A 26,059-nucleotide genomic window follows, 5' to 3' on the forward strand; every position below is an offset into this window, starting at 1 on the left:
ACAGAAGCCACCAAAACCAGTGGGGATAGACTAAGTCAGGTTTCTCAGCTCAGGACCTCCTCTCCCTCAGCATGGACCTGGGGCACCCTGGCCCTCTGACCTACAGCCACACATTCCACTGCCCACCAGACTCACCTGGTCTGGCCGCCCCACTTGTAGCTTCTGTGCATAGTAGCCCTGTGGCACACACATACATGGCCTTACTCTTGGTGGCCCCGAAGCTCTGGCCAATACCAGAAACACTTGTTCTGAAGGAGGTCAGCCTGTGATGCCTTGCCTGGCAAGCACACGCACACAGGTGCGGTCATGGGCTCTTCTTCCTCCCTCCGCCCCAGTGCCCCACAGCTTTTTGTCCCAGAGGAGGAGCTGCTTCCTTGACCAGTTAAGAGGGAAGCCTGGACCTCACAGTACAGGTAGGACTCCGGGCTCCTACCCACCCCTGCTCCACCTGTCTGATGGTCATGACAGGGACATGTGTGTTCTCTTGGCACATCGTGCCCCGAAGGCAGCTGACGTGGTCTGCAGGGAGCCCTGTGTAGCAATGTCCACTTTGCCCACTCCCAAGTCTGACTTCTCCTCTGGGTCACTCTGAAAGAGGGTGAATGTCAAAATTAAAGCTGAGAGGACAGATCTAAGTTTATGCAAGTGTGCAAAAGAGCCTAGGTGGTTCATGGTTCCTCACACTTAAGGCCAGGGGAGGGCTGAGGAGTCACACTCAGTCCAGCTTGCTCAGAAGACCCTGCTGGCTGGCTTTCAGCCCTGCCAGGGTCCACACTTTGCTCTCCACCCCTTGGACCTGACTCTCTGGGACCTCCCAGCATGGTCTCTGGTGCCCAAGATGGAGCCCGGATGACTGGGGGGGCAGACACAGGTCAGGGTCTCCTGTGCGATCCAGACAGGCCTTGAGGGCAGGATGTCATGCACACCTACCTGCTCCCTCACACACCCACCTGATGCAGTTAGCCTTGACGGAGTCGGCTCCAGGCATGCTGGTGTCCACGTCATGCGGGGTGACATGGGTGGTATCAACTGGGAAGGGAAAGAGGCCATTCGGGTCTCCTGGAGAGGTGGGAAGCTCCACCACCCTGTCTCCTTGCCCACTGACCTGTGGTGAGCAGAGGTGGGGAGGTCTGGGGCCTTGTGTGTAAGAGGGAGCCAAATCTGGTGGTGGGCGCTCCCTGCCTCCCCCAGGACCCCTGCCAGGTGGTCTCCACGTGCCCATGACAGTGAAGCACTTGATCACGGGGAAGGACGTTCTTGCAGAGGTTATCGGGCTTGGCCTCTGTGCCTTCTTCCAGGGTTATAGGAGCCAGCTTTCCTTCTGTTGCAACACCTGGGAGAGTGGAGGCTTCAGCTGTGGCCCTGTCCCTCTGCAGAGCCCTCAATGCCACCACCCCACCCCAGCCCTGGAGGATGGAGTCAGAGGTAGGCAGCAGGAAGGGAGCACCTCAGACTCCTCCCAGAGACCCTGCTTGTCTTCCCACGGGCATCTGCAGCCTGGGTGAGCTTCTGCACGCGGCTCTCGGCACTGATTCCTGTGGCCTTGCGGGGCTTCCAGGCAGAGCCCCCAGCACCCTTCACCAAGGTGGCCACCACGCCCTGACCAGGCCCAGGACCCTCATTCTGGAGAGGACACTGGGGCCATGTGCCAGGGGCCTTGCCTATTCCTCCCTTCTCTTGGTCCTTCAGATTCCCAGGGCAGGCCTGCAGGAAGTCTTACCCCTGGCCTTTTTCGTGGAGGGGTCAGTGTGGCATCCCTTGGGCCCCGGGGCTCCTGCAGCAGCCTACCTGCTTGAGCTGCATGACGGCCCCAACTTCTCCACCCAGGGGTTGGAGAAGCCTTCCTGTCGGGTCCCACCAGTTCTCTCAGGATGTAGAACTGCTCCCTACCTCCCGCCACACTTCCCATCTGTTTGTGGGGTGGCAGTGAGGGGCCTGGCTGTGAAGCCCGCCCTTCCCAGAGTCACAGCCCTCTCATGCCGCCTACCGCTTGGACGCAGACCATCATGTAGGTGATGCGGGGCTGCAGTCGGTGCCCGGTGCCTCCTCTGGCTCCTGAGTCAGCGCTGTGAGCACAAACTCCCCAGGGTTGCTCTGATTCTCCTGTACCAGGAAGCTGCCCGGATGCCCTTCTCCATCAGCAGCTTCTCAGCCTCTTTGCCAGACAGGTGCCTGTGGTACCACCTGGCCCAGGGTGAAGCACAGATGTGTTTGGAGGCCCTAGCCTGGGAGAGACTCGTGTGAAGCTGACACTTCAGAAACAGATATGGAGACAGAGACAGACAAGCATCAGACCTCTGGCCCAACCCTCTGACCCTCTCTCCCCCAGCAGTGCTAAAAGACAAGACAGCTGTGTTGAGCGGGGTGCGGAGTGGCCACCAGGTGGCAGCCTGGTCCTCAGCAACAAGAAGCAGAGTGGCCTCCCAGACCAGCCCACCGGGTCCCTGGCACAACCAGCTTTCTGTAGTGGGGAAACAGATTGCAGGAGTTGGCTCACCCCAGTCACTAGCCAGGAGGGTAGTGGTGGCATCAGGGCCCAGTCCCCTGCTCTCTCACCCCTGCACTTGTGCTTTGGATTTGGGGGACACGGGCCTCATAGCACACGGGGGCAGGGCTGCCAACACTCTCAGTTTGGCGGCCGCTGCACCCGGGTGACTGAAGAGTAGGTGAGAGGTGGTTCCCAGCAGACTCACACACTTGCATACACATACAGTGCCATTAGCCCAGGCTCATCACTCTGACATGGGGTCCAGGCAGCCCAGTGGGCCCTGCTGTGATTGTGAAGCAGCCTCCCACACTGGCCCATGCAATGCTCCACCAGCTCAGCCAGCGTGGCAAACTTCTTCCCCCCATACAGGTCACAGTCGTCACCCATGTTCTGGATCATGATGTGGGTCCCTCCTTGCGCCACCTGGAGGGCAGGTTCAAGGGCAGCTATGGGAAGGGAGCCTGGCTCCCACCATCCCCCGCCTCCCATCTTCACTCAGCCTCCAGGACAGTCTCTGGGCTTTTCCTGCCAGAAATAGATGGGGCCAGGACCCTCCCCACTGCAGCTCTTGTCCAGTCAGTGTGGGCACTCCTCCCACCCCCTGCCCAGGACTAGGCTTTGGGACCCCAGGCCCAAGTTCCTTAACCTGGAGGCCAAGGCTGGGGCAGCCCACCACCAGTGGTCTTGCCCAGGAGCTCCACAATCAGGCTCAGTCCCCTACCCCACCCCATGTGCTCAAGTCAGTGTCCCAGGTGCCACCTTACAGTCGGGGAGCTCTGGGGAGTGAGCCTGCTGCCTCAGGAGAGAACCTAGGCAGATCTGAAGCCTGTTAGCACCCCAGCGGCCACTTCTCCTCACAGACTGATGCCTCCTCGTCCAGGCAGACATGGGTCCAGCTGTCTACTCTGCTGTCACAACTCCTCCCTTGCCTCTCCTCCCACACAATCCCCAGGAGCTGGCCCCCAGACGGCAGGCAGTGGGACCAGCTTTCCCTCACTCCCTGAGCCACCCCAACAGAGTCCTGCCCAGGGGCATAGAAGCTGCCCCACAGCACCCAGTTTCCCTCAGCTACTGGCCACTACCCTCTGGGAGCATCCTCAGGTGTTCAGAACCCTGCCTGGCCAGGCCCACCCTCCGCAGACAGCGTGGAGCCTCCTGGGCTGCTCTTGCTGGGCCTGCCTGGGAAGCTCCCCTGGGGCCCTGGGACAGAAGCAGCATCTCTGCCTCCACCCCACTGGCGTTGGGGTGAAGCCACCTGGTATGGGGACAGTACGTTGGAGACTGCAGACCAGTCCTGCCCCAGCCCCTGCATCATCTCTGCAGCTAACACCCACAGTTGCCAAGTGGGCCTCCCCTGCTCAAAGCTTTCGATGGGCCATGATGAGGAAGGAGGCGGGGGCCAGGTGGGTGAGGGAGACCCTTCCAGCGCGTCCAGAGGACAGCCATCAGAAGCACCCTTCTACATGACCCAGCTTCTCAGGGTGGAGCTGGGTCCTGCCACAAGCATGAGCCCTTGTTCAGACCCCCTAGAGCCACCCCACTGGCCCCTTGGTCTTGGAAGACTTCAGCTTCCTGGCTGCAGGAAGGAAGGCTTTGCCCAGCTCTGGGGTGGCTGCCCTGGCTGACAGAGGCCGGCAGCTGCTGTGCCCTTCTGGCTTGTGCACTTGCTGTTCAGCCCCCATCACAGGCACCACACTGAGTAGCCTGCTGAATGTCTCCTACTCAAAAATTAAGTTCCATAAGTGCCACTCAGTGTGCTGCCATATTCCAGGGCTGAAAACAGTGCCTGGGACCAGAAAATAATCACATTTGAATCAAGAAGTGAATGACCTGGGCTGGGGATATGGCTCAAGCGGTAGCGCGCTCGCCTGGCATGCGCCAGGTGCTGGGTTCGATCCTCAACACCACATAAAAATAAAATAAAGATATTGTGTCCACCTAAACAACTAAAAAATAAATATTTGAAAAAATAAGTGAATTACCATCAACATTCATAGCAGCACAACTCACAATAGGTAAATTATGACATTGACCCAGATGCCTGTCAATAGATAATGGATTAAGAAATTGTGGGCTGGGATTGTGGCTCAGCAGTAGAGTGCTCACCTAGCATGTGCGAGGCCCTGGGTTCAATCCTCAGCACCACATAAAAATAAATAAATAAAGGTATTGTGTCCAACTACAACTAAAAAATAAATATTAAAAAAAGGAAATGTGATATGTGATACACACACACACACAATGGAGTTCTACTCAACCATAAAAAAAGAATACAGGGCTGGGGATGTGGCTTAAGTGGTAGCGTGCTCGCCTGGCATGCGTGCGGCCCGGGTTCGATTCTTAGCACCAAGTACAAACAAAGATGTTGTGTCCGCCGATAACTAAAAAATAAATATTAAAAAATTCTCTCTCTCTCCTCTCTCACTCTCTTTAAAAAAAAAAGAATACAATTATGGCATTTGCCAGTAAATCCATGGAAATGGAGAATATTACACAAAGTGAAATTGGCAAAACTCAGAAACCCAAAGGTCAAATGTTTTCTCTCCTTTGTGGAAGCTACAGTAAAATAAAGGAGAGGGGGAGGGAAGGAGAGGATAACATAAAGAACCAAATACAAATCAATGAAAGTGAAGGAAGTCCAGCAGAGCAGAGGAGGGAGAGGGCAGGGAGGACAGGAGGAAAAGGGGGATCAGCAACTGGAGACAAATTCCGTGTGTCTAGGAGTTGGTTGATATAAACCCAACTACCATGTGTAACCTTAAAGCTCCACTAAAAGAAGAAGTGAATGACTAAGAATGGCAGGCGGTAGATGGCAGGGGCTGTCAGTGGATGGGTGGATGGGTGGATGGGTGGATGGTGGATGGGTGGGTGGAAGCCCAGCAGCTGGCTGGAGCCATTGAGAAAGCCAGAGGCCACGAGTTCACTGACTACAGGGCACAGCAAGACAGAGGCAAGTGCTGGTAGGGAGGAGCAGCAGGCCCTGACATGGCAGGCCTCTGACCCCTCCCAACAGGACTCCTGTCAGGGCCTTGCTGCCGTCCACTGAACATTAGCCTCCAAGTAAGTGCAGGCAGGGAGGCTCTTCTGCAGACCCTGTGTCCCTCCAGATGTCCTTGGGCTTGCCTCCCGCTCCCCAACCCCACTGAGACCTCCTTCCAGGCTGCTCCCCACCTCTGGCCCCAGGTCCTGCTCTTCCTCAGGAGTCCATGCTTGTCTCCCACCTCCGGGGCCTGGCCATGGTGCTTGGCTCCTCATGTGGGGTCCCACTGAGTCCACCTGCCATTCATCTCCAGCCCTAGCCCTGCATGGAGCTGCAAGCTCATAGACACCTCAGCATCTCCATTTGTAAAGAGAGCAGCATCTTTCGCAATATTTGCAGGATTTGTCTCCCGTTCTCCATCTTCCCTCTCAGCAAAGCAAGCCACTGTGCACCCACTGCCTGGGCCTCAACCCCAGCAATGATCCATCAGCACTCTCTGGTCACACCTTTGCAACATGCCCAGAGTCACTCCCTTCTCTCCCCGCCCCCCCCACCCCCGGCCCCATGGCAGATGGCTGTGTTCTCAGAACTTCCAGTTGGACCTGCCTACTGCTGGTCATCGGCCTTTCGGCTGTTGGGAAGCACCAAGAGTCCTGCAAAGCAGTCCCCCTGCCAGCAGGTGTGCCCCATGGATACAGGCATCCACACTGCCAGAGAGGCCCACCCCATGCCATTGTGCCTCCATGACTGCCCCTCTGTACGTCACTGGAGCTTGTGGCAGGTGTGAGGAACAAGTGTCCCCCTATACACCTCAGTGTTAACCTGCCACCCTGTGGATTCTACCCAGGCGTGAACCCATCGGCAGCTCTGTTCTGAACCTGATGGCTCCCCAGAGCATACACTTCAGTTCAGAGGGACCAAGAGCTCAAGGGGCTGCTCCAGGGTGGTCCAGCAGTACACTCCGGTGCCACCTTCCTGTGGGGAAGAAGGGGTTTCTGGGCATAGTTTGGGCTTGGTGCCTGAGCTCCCTCCCACGCTGGCAGACCTTGGGCAATTCCCACTAAGGGGGCCAGTGGGTTGGAACCAAGGAGGGCTTTCTGCAGGAGGAGATGCTATATGGTGACCCCAGGGGCCAGTCTAGGACAGCAGGCAAGGCCACAGGAAAAAGGCAGGCAAAGGTTCCATGTCCCTGCATAGTACTGACACTGCAGAGGAAGAGGGACGGAACCAGAGGTGCCTTCCTGCCCCTACCTGGGCTGCCCACTATGCTGACCCATATCCTGAACCCAGGTGCTGTCCAACAGCCCCAGATGGGCGATACAGAGCTGGGGGCAAGGGCAGTGCCAAGGTCCAGCTTCAAAGCCACAGGGGTGAAGGGCCCCTGTTTGTCCTTTTGGGGACTCTAAATCATACTTTTAATCCCCTGTCCTCCCACCAGGCTGCCAAGAGTCTATCAGGTAGAAACCTCCAATGGGGGGCTCCCTAGCTGCAGTGGCTCCCACCAGTCTGAGGCAGGGTCTGATGGTGGAGTGGGGTACCCAGTAGGCCAGTGTGCATCTGCATCTGGCCGAGGCTGGTAGGAAGAGGGAGGGAAGAAGGGAGGCCACAGGTGCCCATTTCAGAGCCCTGCTGCCCTTGATGCTGCTCAGGGGCTAGCCAGCTCCATGGTATGGCGGTGGCTTAAATCTAACCTGGCGACACCAGGCCTCCTGAGGGGACCCAGGGGCAGAGCATACTGGGCCTAGGCTACTCAGGAACCCAGGGACAGTGAAGGACACCCAAGAGGACAGCCTGAACCCATACTGGCCATGGTGGGCCCAGATCCCCTCACAGCCTTGGCCTTGATGTCCCTTGTAGATATGGACCCAGGGACATTACCCCACAAATATGGGTCAGGGGACACACCACAGCTCATCAATACACCTGCACACACCCAGAGCAGGAACTTTGGTTCAAAGGGATTAAGCACACATGGGTGCAGACATGCCTGTCTGTGGTGTTGGGAAAGTATTCCAGGCCAGACTCCAGGGATGGGGGTCAGTTCCCCAGAGCACCTGGAGGTCTTTATCCCAGCTCTTCCCTGGCCCCAGCTATTCCTATTCCAGAAAAATCCAACCAGGATCTGTCCCGACTATACAGGACCAAGTGGACCGAGATGTGCTTCCTCTCCAACTCAGGGGGGTACAGTAGGCTTGTCCCCATGGGGTGCAGATCCTCCCAGGCTCTAGCATGGGCACAGAACCAGTCCTGTCCCCATCCTGCCTCGCTATGCTGAGTGGGGGGGGGTGAGTGGTGCCTGTTGACCCACAAACCATGGTGAGAGGGCAGGGGGAGGGCGTGGCTCTACAATTTGGTGGGGCCTGTCAGGCCTGATACGGTTGAGGGCAGGGGCCCAGGACCAGAGGACGAACAGTCATCACAGGTGAGGGAGGGAGGGGGAGCAGGTGAGCAGAGCCCCACCTGGGGCTTTCCCAGACCAACCTGGGTCACACGCACATGACACAGACATGACCCTCTCTGAGAACCAGTCCTGTACTCAAAGGACAAGTAAGAATGAGGTCCAGGGGACCCAGGGGCCACTCCAGCCAGTTTCTGAGATGGATCATACACATGTAGCTCTGTTTCTTGGTATCCAACTGGACATTATACCTTGGAATCACGAGGCTGCTGGTCTGCAAGTTCTGTGATCCAACTCACTTTCACAGTTCCTCAGCCTGTGAGGGCCCGAGACTGTGCCAGGCCTGTCCTGCCTGCATCCCACACCTCACTCTCTACCCAGAGATCCCAGGACCCTGATCTGGGGACCGTTGCTCAGTACCACTGGGGACCTCTCCTGTGAACTCCAGCCTGACCAAGCACCAGAGATGGGCACTCTGGGTGATATGCCAGATGCCAGGGCATAGGGCTATGTGGATCATGTGCTTTTGCTGATCCCTACCCCTGCCCGCCTGCCTTCAGTGCCCTCTAACAGGCTGCATCTCTGGTGGCAAAAGGGAGCAGGAGCAGGGCCTGCCACACTTAAGCAGGAGGAGGTGCCACTGTCCTTCCACAGCCACCCCCCACACCTGGGCTACCTGCAGGGCACCTTCCCTAGGGTGGAGAACAGCTGATCTCCATCCAGGCCAAGCCTCTGCAGTTAGTGAAGAGCCTCCCTCCCACATCTTTGGGGAGGCTAGGTGCAGAACATTGGGCCTGGAGGCCGCAGGCTGGAAGCACAGGGAAGTCCTGGGTGGCAAGAATCCCGTGCCCACTGGTGAGAGCTGGTCGGAGCTGCAGCGCATCTCTTGGCATGCACGTATCCGGCTGCACGCAGGCTAGGCGCATCTTTGCGAGGTCACGTCAGCACCGGAGCCGCTGTGCCCTCCGGCTAACCAGTCCCGCAGAGGCCCCACCCCTGCCGGCTTCATTAAAATGCAAACCCCCGCCCCTGCAACCGCCCCATCGGCCTTGGAGCCCGGGAACTCCGGATAAAGGTGCTAAAGTTTCCCAGGGTATCCGCACTTCAGAGCAAAGGGATGCTCACGGGATTCCGGGTTCCGAATGTTAAGGCGTATCACGGCCCCATGGCCCTAGTGGCCTATGGCCTTGCCACTCAGTCTACACGATTACTAAGGGATCAGCCCTAGGCTGGAAGCTGCTCCTTCCAAGAATCTCCTGTGCTCGCTCCGATTAGGGGCGGCCAAGCCAGAGGAGGGCGGAGTAGAACCCCGCTCCCCCACCGCAGCCCCGGAATTCCAGGCAGAGGTGGGAGGTGGACACCAGGTCATCCCCTTCCTTGCTGCAGTCTCTTCACTTCCTTGCCACAGGACACCCTAGCTGTGGTCAAGCCTGCTTGTGTCCTGGGGTTCACAGCCACTACTCTTCTGGGGTCATGCAGACTTTCAAGAAGGGTCCACTGTGGCCTGGAACCATCTCCCCTGGGGTCTTTGGCTTCAGCCTTTGCTCCTGCACCCCATGCACTGTCGCCCCAGAGAGCAGGGTCAGTGCTGTCCTGACTTCCTCTCTGACTCACCCAGATCCCAGAAGGGCATGTCACCCTCTCCCTCTCCTGGGCTTCCCTTCTGGGTCCTCACCTTCCCTGTGGTCCTCTCCTCCACCTTGGCTTACCCTGCAGCAGGCCATGTAAATGCTGGAGTCCATGAGGGGCCCGAGCTCCCCAAGCCAGGGGTCCTGGCCAGGTGCTGCCAACCAGGGCCTGTCTTTCCTAGCCTAAATGACCCAAACCCCATCCAGCTGGGCCACAGGTCTCTCCCAAGCACCCTGCGTCCCAGGGCAGGCCTTCTCATGAAGCCTGAATATTTCATCCCTAAAGTCCTCCCCAAGCCCCAACAGCTTCACCCTCCATGGCTTCTCTGACCTGGCCCTGGCCTCTGGCCGTTCCTATGCTTCCTTTCTGCCCCAAGAACCTCTGTCCAGACTCGGGACACTTACATGTGCCACCCTTGGTGCAGATGTGCCTTGCAATCCCTGTGCTTGGGTAAGGGTTGATATCTTTAGCTGGTCGGGTACTCCCCACCCTCCCTGAAGCCTAAACTAGGGCAGCCCCCACCAGCACCACTGCCTCTTGCAACCCCCAGCACCTGCCTCCCCCAACCCAGCATCTGACTTGCCTGGTGTGCAGCAGCCAACACTCCTTAAGGAACAAGTTAGTGAGGGGGTAGGAAGTGAGTACCCGAGGACTCCCTGGGTCCCTGGGTCTGAAGTCGAGGGTCTTTTTGTTGGGAGGGGGTGCTCATTAATGCAAAATCAAACAGGCGCACTTATTATCTTCAATTAAAGTCATGAGTTTGAGGGAGGGGGTCACCTATGTGACCACACAGCCCCCCTTCATCTCCCTTTCCTTTCTAAGCTCAGACTTCTGCCAGGAATGGGGCTGCGTCTGCAGAAGCTCCTGCATATACAGCACCCTGGTCTGGGCCACCTGTCAGTGTCTCCCAGAAGTGCTAATGGGTGGCCCTGCACACTGGAGCCAGTTCAGCAACTGCCTGCCACCCAACTCACCACACAAGACCCTCCTACACCCACTCGCCCTGGTTCTGGCCTCCACAAGTGTGACTGCCCCCAGGGCAGTCGGCAGGCCCCCTCAGCCCATTGCACATCCTGGAGGGATGAAGGGAGGCTGCTGTGTAAGTGCAGATGGGCATGGGCTTAGTCCACAGGCCTCCCAGAACTCCACCTCACACCCCCAGGCCACCTGGACTAGTCTCTGTGACCCCACCCAGCCCACACCTGGGGGGCCACCTGGATACTGTCTGTGACCCCACCTTGTCCCCACACTGCACAGCACTGTGCTCATCCACACACGGGGCTCCTCACCAAAAAGAGCCTGGAGCCCCAGCTCTCAGTGCAAGGCCACCTAAGGGAGCTGGAAGCCTGTGTCCCCACCATGAAGCCAAGCAGGGCGCCGCCAGGCTGTAGGGCTGGCAGTTGGGGAGGACAGACATGGCCCTTCTTTTAAAGTTTTCAAACTTTATTTCACGGTGCTTGACAAGACACATACTGGAGTTAGTAAGGACACACCAGGGCAGTTTCCTGCAGCCCCCCACCCCCAGCAGAGGATGGCCAGGCTGCCAACTCCACCACCGTTGTCTGGTCTTACTCCCAAGAGGACTGGGAAGGGCATCCAGGCGGGGAGTGGGGGGTGGACGTTGCAGTTTAAGGCATTTCTGACTCTGTGGCCACCTCTGCCACCCCTGCACCTACACTTTGGTCTTGCTCAGACACTGGCTAAACCCCAGTCACTTTCAGATAAAGATGATCACTTCTCATACTGACTCTGATGAGGATGCTTAAATGCTCTGGAGTCAGGACAGGAAAGATAACAGCTCTTCTGCTTTGGGCACCAAATAAAACCAATGGTCCCAGAACATGTTTGGTGGCCAGGCCTGGACATCCATCACTCTAGAGGAGGACACAGGCAACAGAGGTCAACCATATCATGCACAGTGGCCCATTCCCTCTCAGGGGCTGCTCACAGGGCCTGGAGTGTGTGTGTGGAGGCCATGTCCATGGTAGAATATGACATCAATAGTAATGTCATTTCTAAGTCACAGTATTGGCACAGGAGTCCTGGGGTCCAGGCTAGCCTGGGGCAAGGCTACCCACAGCACAAAGGAAGAAACAGCAGCTTAAGTAAGGACCAAGAAAGGTCCCATGGGGGTACTCAGTGGAAGGCCCCTCAAGCCCCTCCTGCCCTGGGACAACAGGCTTCATCAAATGCAGCAAGGGTGAGGTCGGGAGCAGGGTCTGCCAGTGGACCGGGTACAGGAGGGAAGTGTGGGGGCCGACACACGGGGACACACAGTGCAAAGGGCTGGTGTGGTGCCCTGAGGCCAAGGGGCACGTCCTGAAGCTGCCACACCACCCCTGGGAGCCTCTTGATACCAGTCTGTCTCTGCAGCACAGCTGCCTGGACGGAAGGGAGGACAGGCCAGCAGTCCTTCTGGCCAACACACAGGCAAGAAAATCACATCAAAAAGCAACAGTTTACAAAAATAGAAAATAATTACAGTAGGGTGGGCAGATGGGGGTGCTCCGGTGTCAGTTTAGGAGGCTGGGCAGGGCCGAGCTCTGGCTTGGTGAGGGCATCCTCCAGCAGGTGCAGTGGACGCTGGCCTACCACCACATCCTGGAGGCAACCCACAAAACCTGTTCCATAGGCCTTTGGCAGGGCCTGGCCCATAGGCAGCTTCTGCAGGCCCCCTACAGGACAGACAGCAGGAGATCACACAGCTGTGGCTAGAGGGCAGAGGGCCACCACTGCCCAGGGAACAGGTGGGTAGTAGGCATGCCCACCCATAGGACCCTGTCCTCTGGCCTTGGGCCTGGGGCCAAGATGGGAGAGGACGCAGATGGACAGATGGAGTCTGTCCCTTAGATAAACTGAGGCCCTTGGATGGCCCCTGGCCTGACCTCCCTTGAGCACTCACCGAGCCAAAGAGCTCCATCTGTGTCCAGTTGTGTGGCACCCAGTGGGGAGGAACCGGTCACAGGGGCCTCATTGCCCACCTGAAGGGAACCTTCTCTCTGCTCCCTGAGGGTGCAGGTGGGACAAGATTATCAGGGGTCCTCCCCACCTCCTCCAGATCAGAGCCCCCTCCATGCCTTACAGTGCTGCAGGCTGGGCCCACACCAGGTCACCCTGGAGCCCAGGATGGTGGCAGTAACAAGCCTCCTGCCACACTGCTTCTCCTGCATCTTCTTGTCCTTCCTTCCTCTCCTCCCCATGACAGTGACCCTGGGTCAGGCAGTTGGTGACAAGGAGTGGCTGGGAAAGTGCAGGCACTGCCTGCTGTTCTCAGGGGGCCCCACTGACCTGTGAGCCCTGACTCGCAACCAGCGGTTGGTGTTGACCCTCACGGTGGAGCGCAGCACCACGGGCTGAGAGCCCAGGTCATAGGCCAGCTGAAGGTGTCCATCCACAATGGCTAGTGCCATGTAGTCTGCACGCTCGGTGGCCTTGCTGCTCCACAGCACCAGCCCCTGTGTAGCTTCAGTGCGCAAGCTTAGCTCGAAGTGGTTGGTCTGCAGTGCTTTCTCGCTGGAGGGTGAAGGGGTGGGTCAGGCCTCCAGGAAGGCGGCAGGGTGGATAGGGAGGGCAGGAGGACAGAGCCTGGACTTCACAGGCCATGGGGGCTGGTGGCTGGGTGAGGGAAACACCAATGGTGGGCGGAGGAGAGACAGACAGATGGAGGGACTGGCAGAGGTGATCAGAGATCGAGAATGACAGGCAGGCACACCGTGGGGTGACAGCCACTCTGCCCCTCAGGCACTGCCACATGTTCACCTGTTTAGGGCCCCAGAATCTGGAGTTTCGGGGCTTAGAAACAGGAAGAGAGGGAAGCAGTGAGCCAGGGACAGACAGGCCAAGCACAGGCCCAAGTCCCATTTCCAGCACTGGGAAAAGCAAGCATACACCTGGACACGCGTGGCCCTGGGCCCCACTGATGACCCTCCAGAGAGCCATAGAAGTGACATGTGTGCAACACGCGTGTGCAGACACAGCTGGTGGCATGGCCCAAGCTAGTGCAGAGTTCAAGGAATTAGACATGAATGGCAGATGGAAGCAGAGGGCTCATCTGCCTGGGGGTGGCCCTGATGCCCCAGCACACATGCATGTGCACAGAACATGGACACACAAGCAAAGACACGCTCATACACACGTGAACTCACACACGATCCACACGAACACGCCTTACATCTCTGCATGCACACACAGGCATACACAGGAACACCTTTACTCACACATACAGATATGTCTAAGTGTGTGCACGCACCCACAGGCACAGGCACAGGCACACACTCACGCCGGCCTGGGGTAGGGTGGTGGCTGCAGGGTGGATGAGGCACGTGTCCTGGGAGGGGGTACCATTTCCCAGGAAAGAAGCTGAGCCTCACACAGCACTAAAGGCCCTAACCCCCACCTCCATCCAGGAGGGACATTTTGCCCTTCGAGGGGCTCAGGACTGTGCTGTGGCAGGGTCAGGGAAGCACAGATGGGCATGGATGAGGGGAAGGTGCAGGTGGGGGCCGAGGGGCTACTTACACTGGGATCTCATTGGTCAGTTCGCTTGGAAACAAAGAGACAGAGAGGTGAGAAGGAAGGAGGGGGAGGAGGGGTGGACACTGGGGCTTCCCGCCTGGTCAGAGCATGGTGTCCTGCCTTGTGTGGTGTGTACAGACAGGACCAGATAGACAGCGGAGGGTGCACCATGTGCTGGCTCCTGGGCGATGCATTACCTCTCGGTCACAGCATTGAGGTACTCGATGTAGGTCCTCCCATCGAAGGTCAGTGCCTCAAGGTCCCCTGCTGACTTCTCAACCAGCCCTGGGAGACAGGCAGGGTGAGGTGGGCTGCAGGTGCAGGTGCAGCCCCGGCCTAGCCACAGGTGCTCACCCTTCTCGCAGTGTAGCCCCGAGAAGCCATGGGGCACAGGCATGTGTAGGTGGCTTCCTTTGGGAGACACAAGGCGCCATGGAGGCAGGGGTGGCCTGAGGCCTGGGTACAAGGGTGGTCTGCAAAGGATGAGACGTCCACCGCCTGCACCACGTGCTCCTGGGCCAACAGCTGGCAGCCTCCCAAGGAGACCTGCAGGGCACAGGGTGAGAGCCTGTGTCTCAGCAGGTGCGCCCTCCCTGCCCTGCAGTCAGCCCGGGGCAGCCCCTCCTCCCCCACTGTGGAGAGCCCTGGCAGGAGGGCCCCACCCCATGCCTCGCACCAGCTGAATGGTACCGTCGAAGCCAGAGGATGCTGCAGCTGCCCGGGCAAGCTTGCTGAAGTCGGGGGCACCCCCGATGTAGAGTGGTTCCTTCAAATTGAGCATGGTATGCGGCACCTGCAGAAGGCGCTGGATGAGGGTGTGCAGGGCCTACCCACTAGGCAGGGGCAGGTCTGAGTCCCAGACCAGGGTGCCCAACTGCCTGACACCCACACCCCAGCCCCTAGCTAACCAGCAGGCAGCATTAACCACACAGAAATGGTGGACAGGGGCCTTAATGGGGAGGAGCTACTCTAGGGTGGTGTCAGACAATGAGCGGTATGAGCAGCAGACAATACCTTGTGGGATTTCTGACATCCGGAGAGCATGGGGGTGTAGAGTAAGAGCCAGAGAGCAGGGCAGAGAGGAGACAGACCAGGCCCAGGACAGACGAGAGAAAAGAGTTTTGTAAGAACTGGCATGGGGGCTGCCAAGCCCCCAGGAGGAGGAGGAGGAGGAGGAGGAGGCGGAGGAGCAGGGCAGGGTGGGGGGACACTTGGGCCCTCCGCACACCTCGAACACTCACGGGGGACTCTCCCAGCACGCGGGGCCCATCACCCACACGCAGGGCACCCTTACGGCCATTTCTCTCCACCAAGACCCTAATCCAAGAGCCCAGGGCTATGGGTTCCTTGCTCCTGTGAGGAAGAGGCTGAGTGAGCCGGCTGTGGGCTCTGCCTACCCACTGAGTGACAGTGTCAGGAGCCCCAGCCTTACCCCTGTCCAGTCCCAGGCCTCCAGGCCCTCCCCGTGGGCAGCCCAGGACAGAGCCTCCAGCCCTCATGCTTGCCCACCTGATGACTGCTGCCCCTTTGCCCAGGTCATAGCGGAATTCCAGGTGCTGGTCATGTAGGGCCAGTGACACGAAGTCCCCTTTGCCATCGGTCTTTTGCCCATTGTACAGGAGCAGACCACTGGGTCCTCGGGCCAAGAACACCACTTCGAGGGCCATCTTCTCCCTGGGTCACGTGGGTCAGGGTGTCTCACTGCCCCTTCCCTAAAGGCTGCCTCCCCTCCTCTGCCTCACCTACCCTACTGACCCCAGGTCTCTTTCAAAGGTGTGCAAGCCTCTCAGCTCCAGGTAGGAAAAGCCATGGAAGTCCGCCAGGAAGGGCTGGGCACTACCGTCCATCTCAGACACTGCAGAGGGAGGACAGGGCTCACTCATGCCGTGTACCCCACTGTCCTGCCTAACTCGACCGAAACCCACAGGACCCGAATCCCAGCTCTTCCTGGACATGAAGACTGGGCCACAATTCAAACTGAACATTTGACCCTGACTTCTTGTCCCCTCCCGACAGCCTGGTGCCCCTACCTGTCTGGCAGAGCATGCCTCTACGTCCTGCGGGGCACAAGCACTTGGCCCCGCCCTTGGGTAGCATGCGGCAGGGGTTCGGCTGGCAGAGGCTCTTCTCTTCTGCACAGGTTGGGCCTGGAGGGAGATGGAGATGAGTTCCAAGAAGGCAGGCCCCCTGACACCCGGTTCCTAGCCCTCACCCGGATCCCAACCTGCCCTCACCAAAGCGGCCAGGTGGACACTGGCAGTGAAACATGTCGTCTCCCAGGGCCTGGCATGGTGCCCCACCATGGCAGGGGCTGGGCACGCAGGGGTGCTCTCCACACTCTCCCACACCGGAGCTGTGGGACACAACCCCCTGCCAGGGGCCCAGCTCCAGGCGCTGATTGTTGACATCTAGCAGGTGGATGCAGCCCTTCAGGCCCACGCCAACGGAGGTCCGCTCAGGGCCCTGCCACAGGAAGGGGTCAGAGTAAGCTCAGGCAGAGGCCTCCTTCTCGCGGCCAGAGTCACAGGGTTACAGTTAGGGTCAGAAGTCAGAGCTGCTCCATCCCATCACCCTTTAGACAAAGCGGCCAGTCCCACAAAGAGGACCAACCAGAGGCTGGGGCCGAGGTTAAGGGTTAGGACTGGAGGTAAGGGTCAGCCCAGGCCCTCCTCACTCTGGCACCAAAGGTAAGCCACCCAGATGAGACAGGGAAGGGCCAGGAGCCCCAGCTGAGCTCAGGGTCCTAGCCACACCCACACCATTCTTCTGATCCTATTTGCTATCCAATGGAGGTTGCTCTGGTGGAGTCCCAGGCAAGATCAAGGTCAGAGACCCAGTTTGATGCATGCTCCACCCTCTTGCTTACACATCAGCCTGGTCCTCTGGGACTCCGCCCACAAAGAGGTCGGTATCTAGGTTGAGGCCATCTGTGCCACTGGGGCTCTCACCCAGAACTGGGGTCCCGCCATCCACAGACAGTGTGCCTTGGCGCCAATGCCGTGATAGTTCTAGGCGGTGCCACCGGCCTGGTTCCACAGGTACTGAGCTTGTCAGTATTGCTGGTCCAGAACCTGTGTCAAACCTGGAGACCCAAGCAGGTGCTTAGAGCACTGGCCTGGCTCCATCCACAGTCTGGTCAGGAACCACCCACAAATTCCTCCCTGGAAGGCCCTGGCCCCACCCACTGAGCATTAGCCCTGCCCACCCACCAGACAGTCAGGAGGCCCCACCCTCTCTGCACCTGAGCAGCAGCGCCAGTGCCAGGAAGTCCTTGTCATGTGCGTTGCCATTGTATAGCAGCAGTCCCTGAGGCTACAGGGATCAGAATTCCAGCGCCAGGTGCAGCGTGTGATATGCACGGAGGGTGGGGAAGGCCAGAAAGGAGGTATCCCCAAAGGCAGGAACAGAGACAGAGGGGCGTAGCACTGCAGGGGATAGGGAGGGTGAGCTGGAACAGTACCCAGGACCCTGCCCCTACCACCTCCTGCTGGTGGCTTATCTCTGCCCTCCCTCCTTGCCCCCATCAGCCTCCCTGTCCTTCCAGAGAGGTGGACAGAAGCGCCTACCGTCCTCACAGAAGGTGCCTCCCCTGCCTGCCGGGCAGCTGCAGGTGAAGCCCCTGCCAGAGTCCTGGTCCTGGCAGGTCCCCCCATGCAGGCAGGGCTGAGAATCACAGGACCTTGGGTGCTGCTTGGGACTGGGGAGCAAAGGCTGGTGTCCAGCCACATGGCCGGGAGCTGTGGTGGGGGGCCGTGGTCCTTCCAATGGGCCTGCTGGTGTGACTGGGGTGGACCCGAGGGGTCACAGAGGAAGGTGGTTGGCCCACAGTGGTAGCTCTGGCTGTGGCCACTGCAGCGGTGGCTCCTATGGTGGCTCCCATGAAGAATGCAGGAAACCAGTCTGTGGGGCAGGGAGTGGTCAGGGTCTGCAAGGAGCAGGGGGCGGGGCAGTGGAGGATGGGAACAGACAAGGAGGCCCGGCCTGGTGCTCACCAAAGTCCATGAACTGCACGTGCTCTTGCAGAGGCCTCCTCACCACCAGGGCCCGGGGCCTGGAGGCCTGGATCTCCCAAAGCAGGGCCCGGCCCACGTCAGGTGCCCTGAAGGCTGTGGCTGGGCAAGAGGGGGTACTGAGCATGGCCTGGCCCTGTGCAGCCCCTACCCATCACCTCCTGGGAGAGACTTAGCGTGGGGATCTCACTGGGGTCAAAGTGCACATCCACAGTGGCACGGACTGATCTGCCAGGCCCCAGGTCCCGCAGGTGGACACTCCGGAAGTCCTTTTTGACGTCTGAGTTCCGGAAAAGGTTGTCCAGCTGTGGGCAGGGAGTGAGTGAGGATACTGGGCACCGCTCAAAGCACTGAAATCAGTCCCCTTACACTGTGGGGTTCCTGCCCTGGCCCCCTCTGGGTCTGACCTGGGGGGACGCCCCCACTTACAGTGCTCTCGATGCTCCTGGCTGTCTCCCCAAACAGCTCTGTCTTGGGGTCGGCCATTTTGGGTGTGTAGAACAGCTCTTGCCCCTCGACCCCCTCCAGCTCCAGCACGCCCTGGTACGCCTTGGTGGCTGTGGGAGAAGGGGCGGTGAGGCCCTGCCTGGTACCGGCCTGGTGCAGGCCCCTGGAGCAAGCCACATAGGGTACAGGGGCAGGTGGATGTTAGTCAGATGGTCATGAGGTTAGTGACCAGGGCTGGCGTCAGTTACCAGGCAGACTCCTCAGAGCAGTTGCCCCAGGCTTGCTTGCAAGGAGAGAGACGGGTTAGGTACACGGTCCTGGGCACGCACAAGTGTTAGGGCTGAGACCACACGTGTGCACATGGGTGCCGGATCCCCAAGATCTCATACACATTTGAGACCAAAGACCATAAAACCTGGACCCACCTGCTGCCAGCGGGTAGGAGCAGCACCCATGGCTGCCCAGGCTGCTCCTCAAGCTCCACCTGCCCTGCCACCCACTCACCAGGACAGTTGGAGCCCTCTGCGTCCAGTGAAGGTGTCTTGCCATCCGAATAGCAGCCCAAAGGTGAGTTGTAGCAGGAGGCTCTCTCAATGGGTGGTCCAGGTGTCACCACACTGCTGTCCATGGAGAGTTCCAGTCCTAGGGATGCGAAGACTGAGTCCAGCCACAGGTGGGAGCCTCTCTGGGCCGTGCGCCAACAAGCCCCTGCTCACTCCCCAGGCCTGTCCCATGTCCCAGAGCACCTGCTCACTCCCCAGGCCTATCCCATGTCCCTGAGCCCCTACTCACCTCCCAGGCCTGCCCCACACCCCAGAGCCCTGCTCACCCCAGGCCCACCCACGTCCCCGAGCCCCTGCTCACCCCAGGCCCACCCATGTCCCCGAGCCCCTGCTCACCCCAGGCCCACCCATGTCCCCGAGCCCCTGCTCACCCCCAGAGCCCCACCACTGGCCTCCTGGTCCCCACTTAGTTCCTCATCGCCACTCCCATCAGTGCTGCCAGATTCTCCAAAGGCAGACACGGAGAGACTGGTTGCAGTGGAGGTTTCTATGAGGGGCATGGTCAGCGCGGGCCGAGCTGTGGTCTTGGGGAGGCTGGCTGTGGTCCGAGGTCGTAAGGTGGGTGGAGGGGTGGGCCGGCTCTGGGGGGTACTGCTGGGAGCCAGGGGGAGGGCACTGGGTGGAGGCAGCAGAGGCTCACTTGGCAAGTGCCCCGGGGCTGTCGTGGCCCTGGGGGTTGGGTGAGCTCCAGGAACAGCAGCCTCTGTAAGGAGAGGGAAGCTGGGGCTGGAGTCGGGGAGGGCAAGGCCCTCCTGTCAGTGCTGGGTGGTGGCTCCCAGACCCTACCCTGGCACGGGCCGAGGCTCTGGGTGAAGATGTCCAAGCCCTGGCGGCAGGCGATGGTCTTCAGTTGGCACTCGCTGCCGTAGGTGATGCCATCTGATCCACAGACCTGAGGCGCAAGGCAAGGGCACTCAGGCGGTTCCCCCACCCACTGCCCTTCACACTCTCCACCCACACCTTGCTCACCTTGGTGGCACTGGCCTCTGGGCAGGTGAGGGCTGGGCAGATGCAGTGGGCAGAACCTGCCTCTTCCACACAGGAAGCGCCAAACTCACAGTGCATCTCCGCACAGGTCACCAGTGCTGAGGGATCTGGGGTGGACACAGAATCTCCACCAGCTCAGGCTGTCCCTCTGCACAGCAAACCCCAGGCCAGCCCAGATCTTGTCCTCACCTGCCTCACAGCCGGTGGGGCCCAGGGTGTGGCCATCAGGACACTGCCCACACTTAGGACCAGCAACGCCTGGCTTACAGGAGCACAGCCCACTCATCTGCTCACAGTCATCCTGCACAGCGCCCCGGGGGTCACAGCTGCAGGCTGCGGGGAGGGGAGCCTGAGTCTGTACCTAGACAGTCTTCTCCACCTGCTGCAGAGCCTGCCAGGTGCAGTGCAGGCCAGGGCCTGAGCACAGGGATGGGGGTGGACAGGCAGGAGGACTTGACTGGCAGCCAGCCCTGGGGCCCTGTCACTCACAAGTACAGCCGCTCCGGCTGTCAGTGACAATGCCACGGAAGTTCCAGAAACCAAGCTCACATCGGTCGCACTTGAGGCCACCCACGCCTGGCCGGCAAGAGCACTGGCCTGTGGCTGGGTCACAGGTGCCTCCGTAGGAGCCGTGCGGGTTGCACTGGCAAGTGCCTGCAAGGGAAGGGGAGAGACAGGGTCAGCACAGTCACACAGCTGTGCCAGGCCAGGGGTGAGGGTACTCAGGTACTCACTGGGGCAACCGGCCAGGCCCACACCCCGGGCAGCAGTGACATTATCCTGGCAGCATCCGTAGGGGGTCTGGGCACAGTGAGCAGGGGCTGCAGGCAGCAGTGGGGCCAAGGTGAGGCCTGCAGAGAGGGGTGTGGGGTCAGACTTGAGGCAGTGCTTATGCCCACCCCTCTGCCTCAACCTCCTCCACACCACCACTCAGCCTGACACCATGCCCCTCAGGTCTGGAATCTGAGGCTAAGGCCCTGGGTGAGGCCACCATAATCATACAAGGACATGCAAGTGCCACATGTAGGACCCAGCACACAGGAAACATACAGGTCCACATACACACAGAATACCCAAAGTCACGGACACAGCCTTGTGTGTACACAGAGCTATGGACACACAGATAAGTGTAAAGGCAGCACACACACATGAAGACGGACATGCACTCACATTCCTCCAAACCATGCACATTTATATACAACTGTACAGACACATCTGTGAACGTGCATGAGCATACCGTGAGCACTCGTGTGTGACATGTGGCATTTACAGACCACTGTCAGTTCCTGCCCAGAAGAGCAAAAGGGCCCAGAAGGTGCCCTGTGGTTTCCTGCTGCCTCCTGCATAGAAGCCTGGCCTGACCTGCAGTAGGAAGTTGGCATACACTTGCTTTTATGAGGCAGGATCTCACTGCATGGCTCAGGCTGGGCTCAAACTCACAATCCTCCTGCCCACCCTCCTGAGTGTGGTGCATACTTTGACAGACGGGCTTGTGTCCACAGTGCACGTATCAGTGCTTTATACTCAGAAGAACACACAAGACCACAAGCCTACCACAGCACACATGGATGCCCATGTGCCCACACCAGTGCAGGCATACACCTTTGAATATGCACACACAGAAGTGCAGAGGCTGTTGCACATGCCTACAAGAATGTGCCCCGGCCCACTCACCACGGCAGGGTCCCTGAGCTGCGACGTACAACTCTCCTTGAGACTCGAACCTGGCCCTCTTCAGGTCACACTCACTGCCATAGGTGACCCCATCTGAGCCGCACACCTGGAGGGGTGGGGTCAGCGTGGGCAGCCTTGGCCCCTTCCTCACTGCCCCCCTACAGCTGGGGGAGGTGGGGGCTCACCGGTCTCCTGAGAACACCCTGGCAGCTGAAATCGCAGGCGCGTGGTCCATCCTCTGAGTCCTCATCCCACACCCCGCCACGCTGCTGGCAGAGTTCCTGCTCACACTCGCTGTCCTCCCCAGAGCCGGAGCCTCCTGAGCCACACTCAGCTGTGGGGAAGAAGGGCAGTTCACCCACAGGTTCTCCCCTGAGGCTGGTGCCCCACAGCTCAGGCAGCTGCCCAAGCCTACCCTGCTCACAGGGCCCTGCCCGGGCTTCCTCAAGCTGTATCTGCTACTGGCAGGCAGCCTCCCGTAGCTCACACGCACTGCAGTAGGTGACACCATCGCTGCCACACACGGGGCCAGGCGGGGGGCACTCACAACGAGGACACAAACACTGGCCGGCTGAGCACACAGCCCCAAAGGCACACACTGTGTCTCCACAGGTCTCTGAAACATATGGAGCCAGCAGGGGTCAGCAGACCCAGCCGGAGAGTGGTGGGACCCTAGCCCGCTGGCCCCCATGGCCCCACTCACGACAGTGTCCAGCTGATGCCACATGCAGGCTTATCTGGTGCGTGCAGGCGTGGACATGCAGCTCACACTCGCTGGCATACGTGTACCCATCAGAACCGCACACGGGTTGGGCTGAGGCCACACACTCAGAGGGGCACACACAGCGCCAGGTCTCGGCCTCACACAGGGCTCCAAAACGGCACTGCCCGCATCGGTCTGGGGAGGGGGCTCTGTCACCACTGTGTCAGGAAGGCCATACCCCCCAGGCCTGCTTGTCCACTACTGACCACAGGGTCCTCTGCGGGCCACCCGGATATCCCGCCCAAGGGCACAGGCCATGGCCTCCAGCTCGCAGGTGCTGCCATAGGTGACGCCGTCACTGCTGCACACGGGATCGTAGGCGCCTGCACACGCCTGCTGGCACTCACACGCAGCCTCCCCGTTCTTCACCGCACACGTTGCCTCGAATGCGCACTGCACCCCACGGCACAGGGACGGAGCCTGGTCTGGGAAGGACAGGGCACTCAGCCCACCTGCTACCCCCCATACTGGGCAGAGCCCCCAGCCCCACGCAGCAGGCCCTCTCCCAGGGTGGGGTGGTCAAGGAAGAGCTAGATGTGCAGGACATAGCAAAGAAAGGGACAGACACACGACAGAGGCAGATGGGGACACAGGAGCCTCCTGACTGCCCACAACAGGCCACTGACCCCGACCACTAGCAGCCCTGGGACACCCATGCATGTGGGGGCTCTCTCCAGGCTAAGAGGAGTCTGCACCCCAGAGTCAACCCAGGGCTGCACGGGGAGGAGGTGTCTGTCCACTTGCTCTGAGAACCACAAGGCCAGGCAGTAGCGAGCCATCCCCCCCAGCCGCACCAGGGGCAGACCTCGGGCTGTGTGCTCCTGGTGGGCAGGCGCGGCACCTCATCCTGCCAGCAGGTCAGGCTGGAAGACACAAGAGGAGGAGCCGAGAGGGAAGGACCGAGGAGAAGACAGACGCAGAAAGACAGACCAGAGAGATGGACAGAGGATTGACCCAGATGGTCACAGGGTCACTGCAGCCCTGGTCACCATGGGACATGCTGGCCACTTCCCAGCTGCCTCCACCCTCCAATGGCTCCTTGAAATCAACTGAGATCCTGCCTCTGAAGGGGCTGGTGACAGTCATGTCCCAAGAGTGAGGGACCCCGCCGCTGTATCCACTTCCTGCCCACCCAAGCTATCTGTACCCTCAGGCAGAACAGAGACGGGTGGGCAGACAGACTAGAGGACCTACAGCCTGGACTTGCACAGCCAAGTGCAGGCCCATCTCTGACCGCCTCCCCATATATCCAGGCACCCTCTCGCAGCCTCTACCCTCCACACCCTGCACCCTCCCAGGGGACCCACCCTGGCCCAAGACCCTGGGAGGTGGGTGCCAAGGAATGAAGATGGCATGTGATGGTGGGCAAGGACTGATGGCGGGGACCACAGGGTGCTCACCACACGAGCCCTGGTGCCTGGGAGGGATGGCTCACTGCTGCTGGCACTCAGCCTGCTGGCGCCAACAGTCGTTGTCATACGTGTGCCCATCCTGGGCACACACCGGTCTGTAGGCCCCATCACAGGTGACACGGTCATAGGAACAGCGGGGTCGGCCACGGCGGGACAGGCAAATGGCACTGAACTGGCAGGTCCTGGAGCACTGGTCTGGGGGTGGGCAAGGAGATCAGAGAGGCCAGAACCACACCAGCACCTCCACAGCAGGGACCCGACGGACACGAAGGCAGGGGACACACTGTGTGCAGGGGAAGCAGCCCACCTCCAGGCTGGCACTGGCCAGAGCGCACTTTCTGGAGGAGCAGACCGCGGATAGCCCCTGAGCGGCCCATAACGCAGTCGTTTGCATAGGTGACCCCATCATCCCCACACACAGGCAAATGCCAGGGAGGGCAGGTCTCTGGGCGCAGGAGCATCTCTGGACGGCGAGTGCGTGGGTTCACACGGCAGACGCGGTTCGTGTCAGCATGGGCTCCCTGGCAGGGGTCTGGGGGTGGACAGGCAAGAGTCAGGGTTATTGCCTGCATGCCCAAGGAGAGGAGCCCCACATGGGGCGGACACTCACCACAGGGGCCGTCGAACTTCCTAAAGATGTTCTCCTGGCATGCACATGCCTGGCGCAGCAGCTGGCATTCACCGGGGTAGTCCATACCATCACTGCCACACACGGTGCCCTCTGGGGCCCCGCGGCAGGTCGTGGGACACAGGCAGGAGGCGGTCTGCCCATTGGTGGAGGGTACACAGGTACTGCCAAAGCTGCAGGTCACATTGGAGCAGGGGTCCCGGGAACCTGTGGATGGCAGGGTGGGGTCACCCTGGCTGTCTGTCCACCTCCAACACCTGGCCCACCCCCCCGCCCACGCTGGGCACACTCCCTTACCACAGGGTCCGCGGCGGAGCAGGCGGATTCGCCGCTGCAGGCGGCACTGTGCACGCTGCAGCTCGCACTCGTTGCTATAGGTGGAGGCATCTGAGCCACACACTGGCGCCACGACAGCAGGACAGGCGCTCTTCTTGCACACGCAGGAGGCCTGGCCTGGATCCTCTGCACTGGGCTCACAGACCGTGCCAAAGCCACACAGCATTCCCCTGCAAACTGAGGTCGGGCACAGGGAGGGGTTGTTGAAGCCAGGTCCCAGGGCTGGGCACTGCTGCAGCCCTCACAGGCACATCCACACCCGGGTGTGCAAGCATGTTCAAGCCCACGCATGGCCACAAGTGTCACGGACACTCTATCGTGCATGTTCACCGGGCCTGGCCCCCTGGATGGATCCCCTGCCAACCCAGGGACCTTTCCTCACTGGAGAACACTCTCTATACCCTCTACCAGGGGAGAGGGGCCTCCTGTCCCCACAACAGGACAAGCCACCCACTCCCATCCCACCTCAGCAGATTCCCCAATACACAACAGGAGAGGACCCCAGGCCAAGTCCAAAGCAAGCAGTCAGGCCCCACTCTGCCCAAAGCCCTCTCCCACATCAGCCCCAGAGTCCATCTGGTTACCCCCACGCAGGCCAGGCTGATCCCAACTCAGGCCGTAAGTTTCTGGGGCCTCATCTGGGAGTGCCTGGGTGTTCCCCATGCCTGACCCGGCCTCTTGCCAGCTCCTAGCCTTCTCCCACAGCCCCTCCCAGGGCAGCTGCTCTGCAGAGCCTCACACAGCTGTTGGCACAGCTGGGCCTGTCATCGGAGTCTGCCATTTCAGCCCTTAGTTCTGCAGACAGCAGGGTGCAGCACACGCCCCATCACCATTAGGCCTCCACTGCGTCCCACCGTGTGGGCACAGGGAAAGGCTGGCCCTCTGTCACAGTGTACAAACGAAGAGAGCACGGGGACACTGAAACCCAGAGTCATTAGGGATAGCCCCAAGTAGCCACCCTGAGCCCAGCACTGGGACTGGGGATAGGTTGGCTCCTTAGGTCAGTGTACCCATGGGGGAGGTGGGTCCATTAGGGGTTGCAGCTGCCTGGATCTAATAAATGTTTAATCTGGCTCAATTATCATTAATAAGTCATGGTGTCAGGGCTCCCATCAACTCCCGCAGGTGGTGGAAATGTAGCAGAAGACCCCTCCCCATCTCCTAGGAGAGGTGCATAGCCCAGGAGCTAGAGCCAGCTGTTGCCATTCCAACAGCCCACCCCAGGCTTC

General features: G+C 59.8%; 1 protein-coding gene across 1 annotated transcript; it reads right to left on the reverse strand.

The window, feature by feature from the left end:
• Positions 1-459: 459 nt before the first annotated feature.
• On the reverse strand, positions 460-24,996 carry LOC143386897 (agrin-like). Its single transcript, XM_077108400.1, has 40 exons — positions 24,792-24,996; positions 24,477-24,701; positions 24,174-24,398; positions 23,921-24,061; positions 22,661-22,879; positions 22,395-22,589; positions 22,179-22,307; positions 21,877-22,025; positions 21,692-21,797; positions 20,752-20,868; positions 20,507-20,671; positions 20,207-20,350; positions 20,000-20,124; positions 19,817-19,922; positions 19,416-19,733; positions 18,972-19,109; positions 18,450-18,577; positions 18,172-18,325; positions 18,003-18,122; positions 17,837-17,910; positions 17,252-17,322; positions 16,909-17,092; positions 16,245-16,473; positions 16,041-16,157; positions 15,766-15,865; positions 15,520-15,684; positions 15,252-15,363; positions 14,687-14,803; positions 14,475-14,556; positions 14,208-14,295; positions 12,784-13,008; positions 12,398-12,501; positions 12,088-12,170; positions 2,799-2,911; positions 2,110-2,184; positions 1,988-2,066; positions 1,485-1,623; positions 951-1,029; positions 802-853; positions 460-588 (listed from the first exon to the last, which is right to left on the reverse strand). Exons 1-40 carry the CDS (start codon positions 24,994-24,996, stop codon positions 460-462), a joined length of 5,526 nt encoding a protein of 1,841 aa, XP_076964515.1.
• Between the last annotated feature and the right edge of the window lie 1,063 nt (positions 24,997-26,059).

The sequence above is a fragment of the Callospermophilus lateralis genome, unplaced genomic scaffold, assembly GCF_048772815.1.
Source record: "Callospermophilus lateralis isolate mCalLat2 unplaced genomic scaffold, mCalLat2.hap1 Scaffold_66, whole genome shotgun sequence".
Lineage (NCBI taxonomy): Eukaryota > Metazoa > Chordata > Mammalia > Rodentia > Sciuridae > Callospermophilus > Callospermophilus lateralis.

Bases quoted from the DNA above. Each gene is read 5' to 3' on its own strand.
- LOC143386897 (XM_077108400.1), bottom strand. From the start codon at position 24,996: ATGCTGTGTGGCTTTGGCACGGTCTGTGAGCCCAGTGCAGAGGATCCA. The intron at 19,923-19,999 runs GTGAGCAAGGTG...CTTGCGCCTCAG, and splicing joins CAGAGGCCAGTGCCACCAAG to GTCTGTGGATCAGATGGCAT. The intron at 17,911-18,002 runs GTGAGCACCAGG...CCTGCCCCACAG, and splicing joins CGTGCAGTTCATGGACTTTG to ACTGGTTTCCTGCATTCTTC.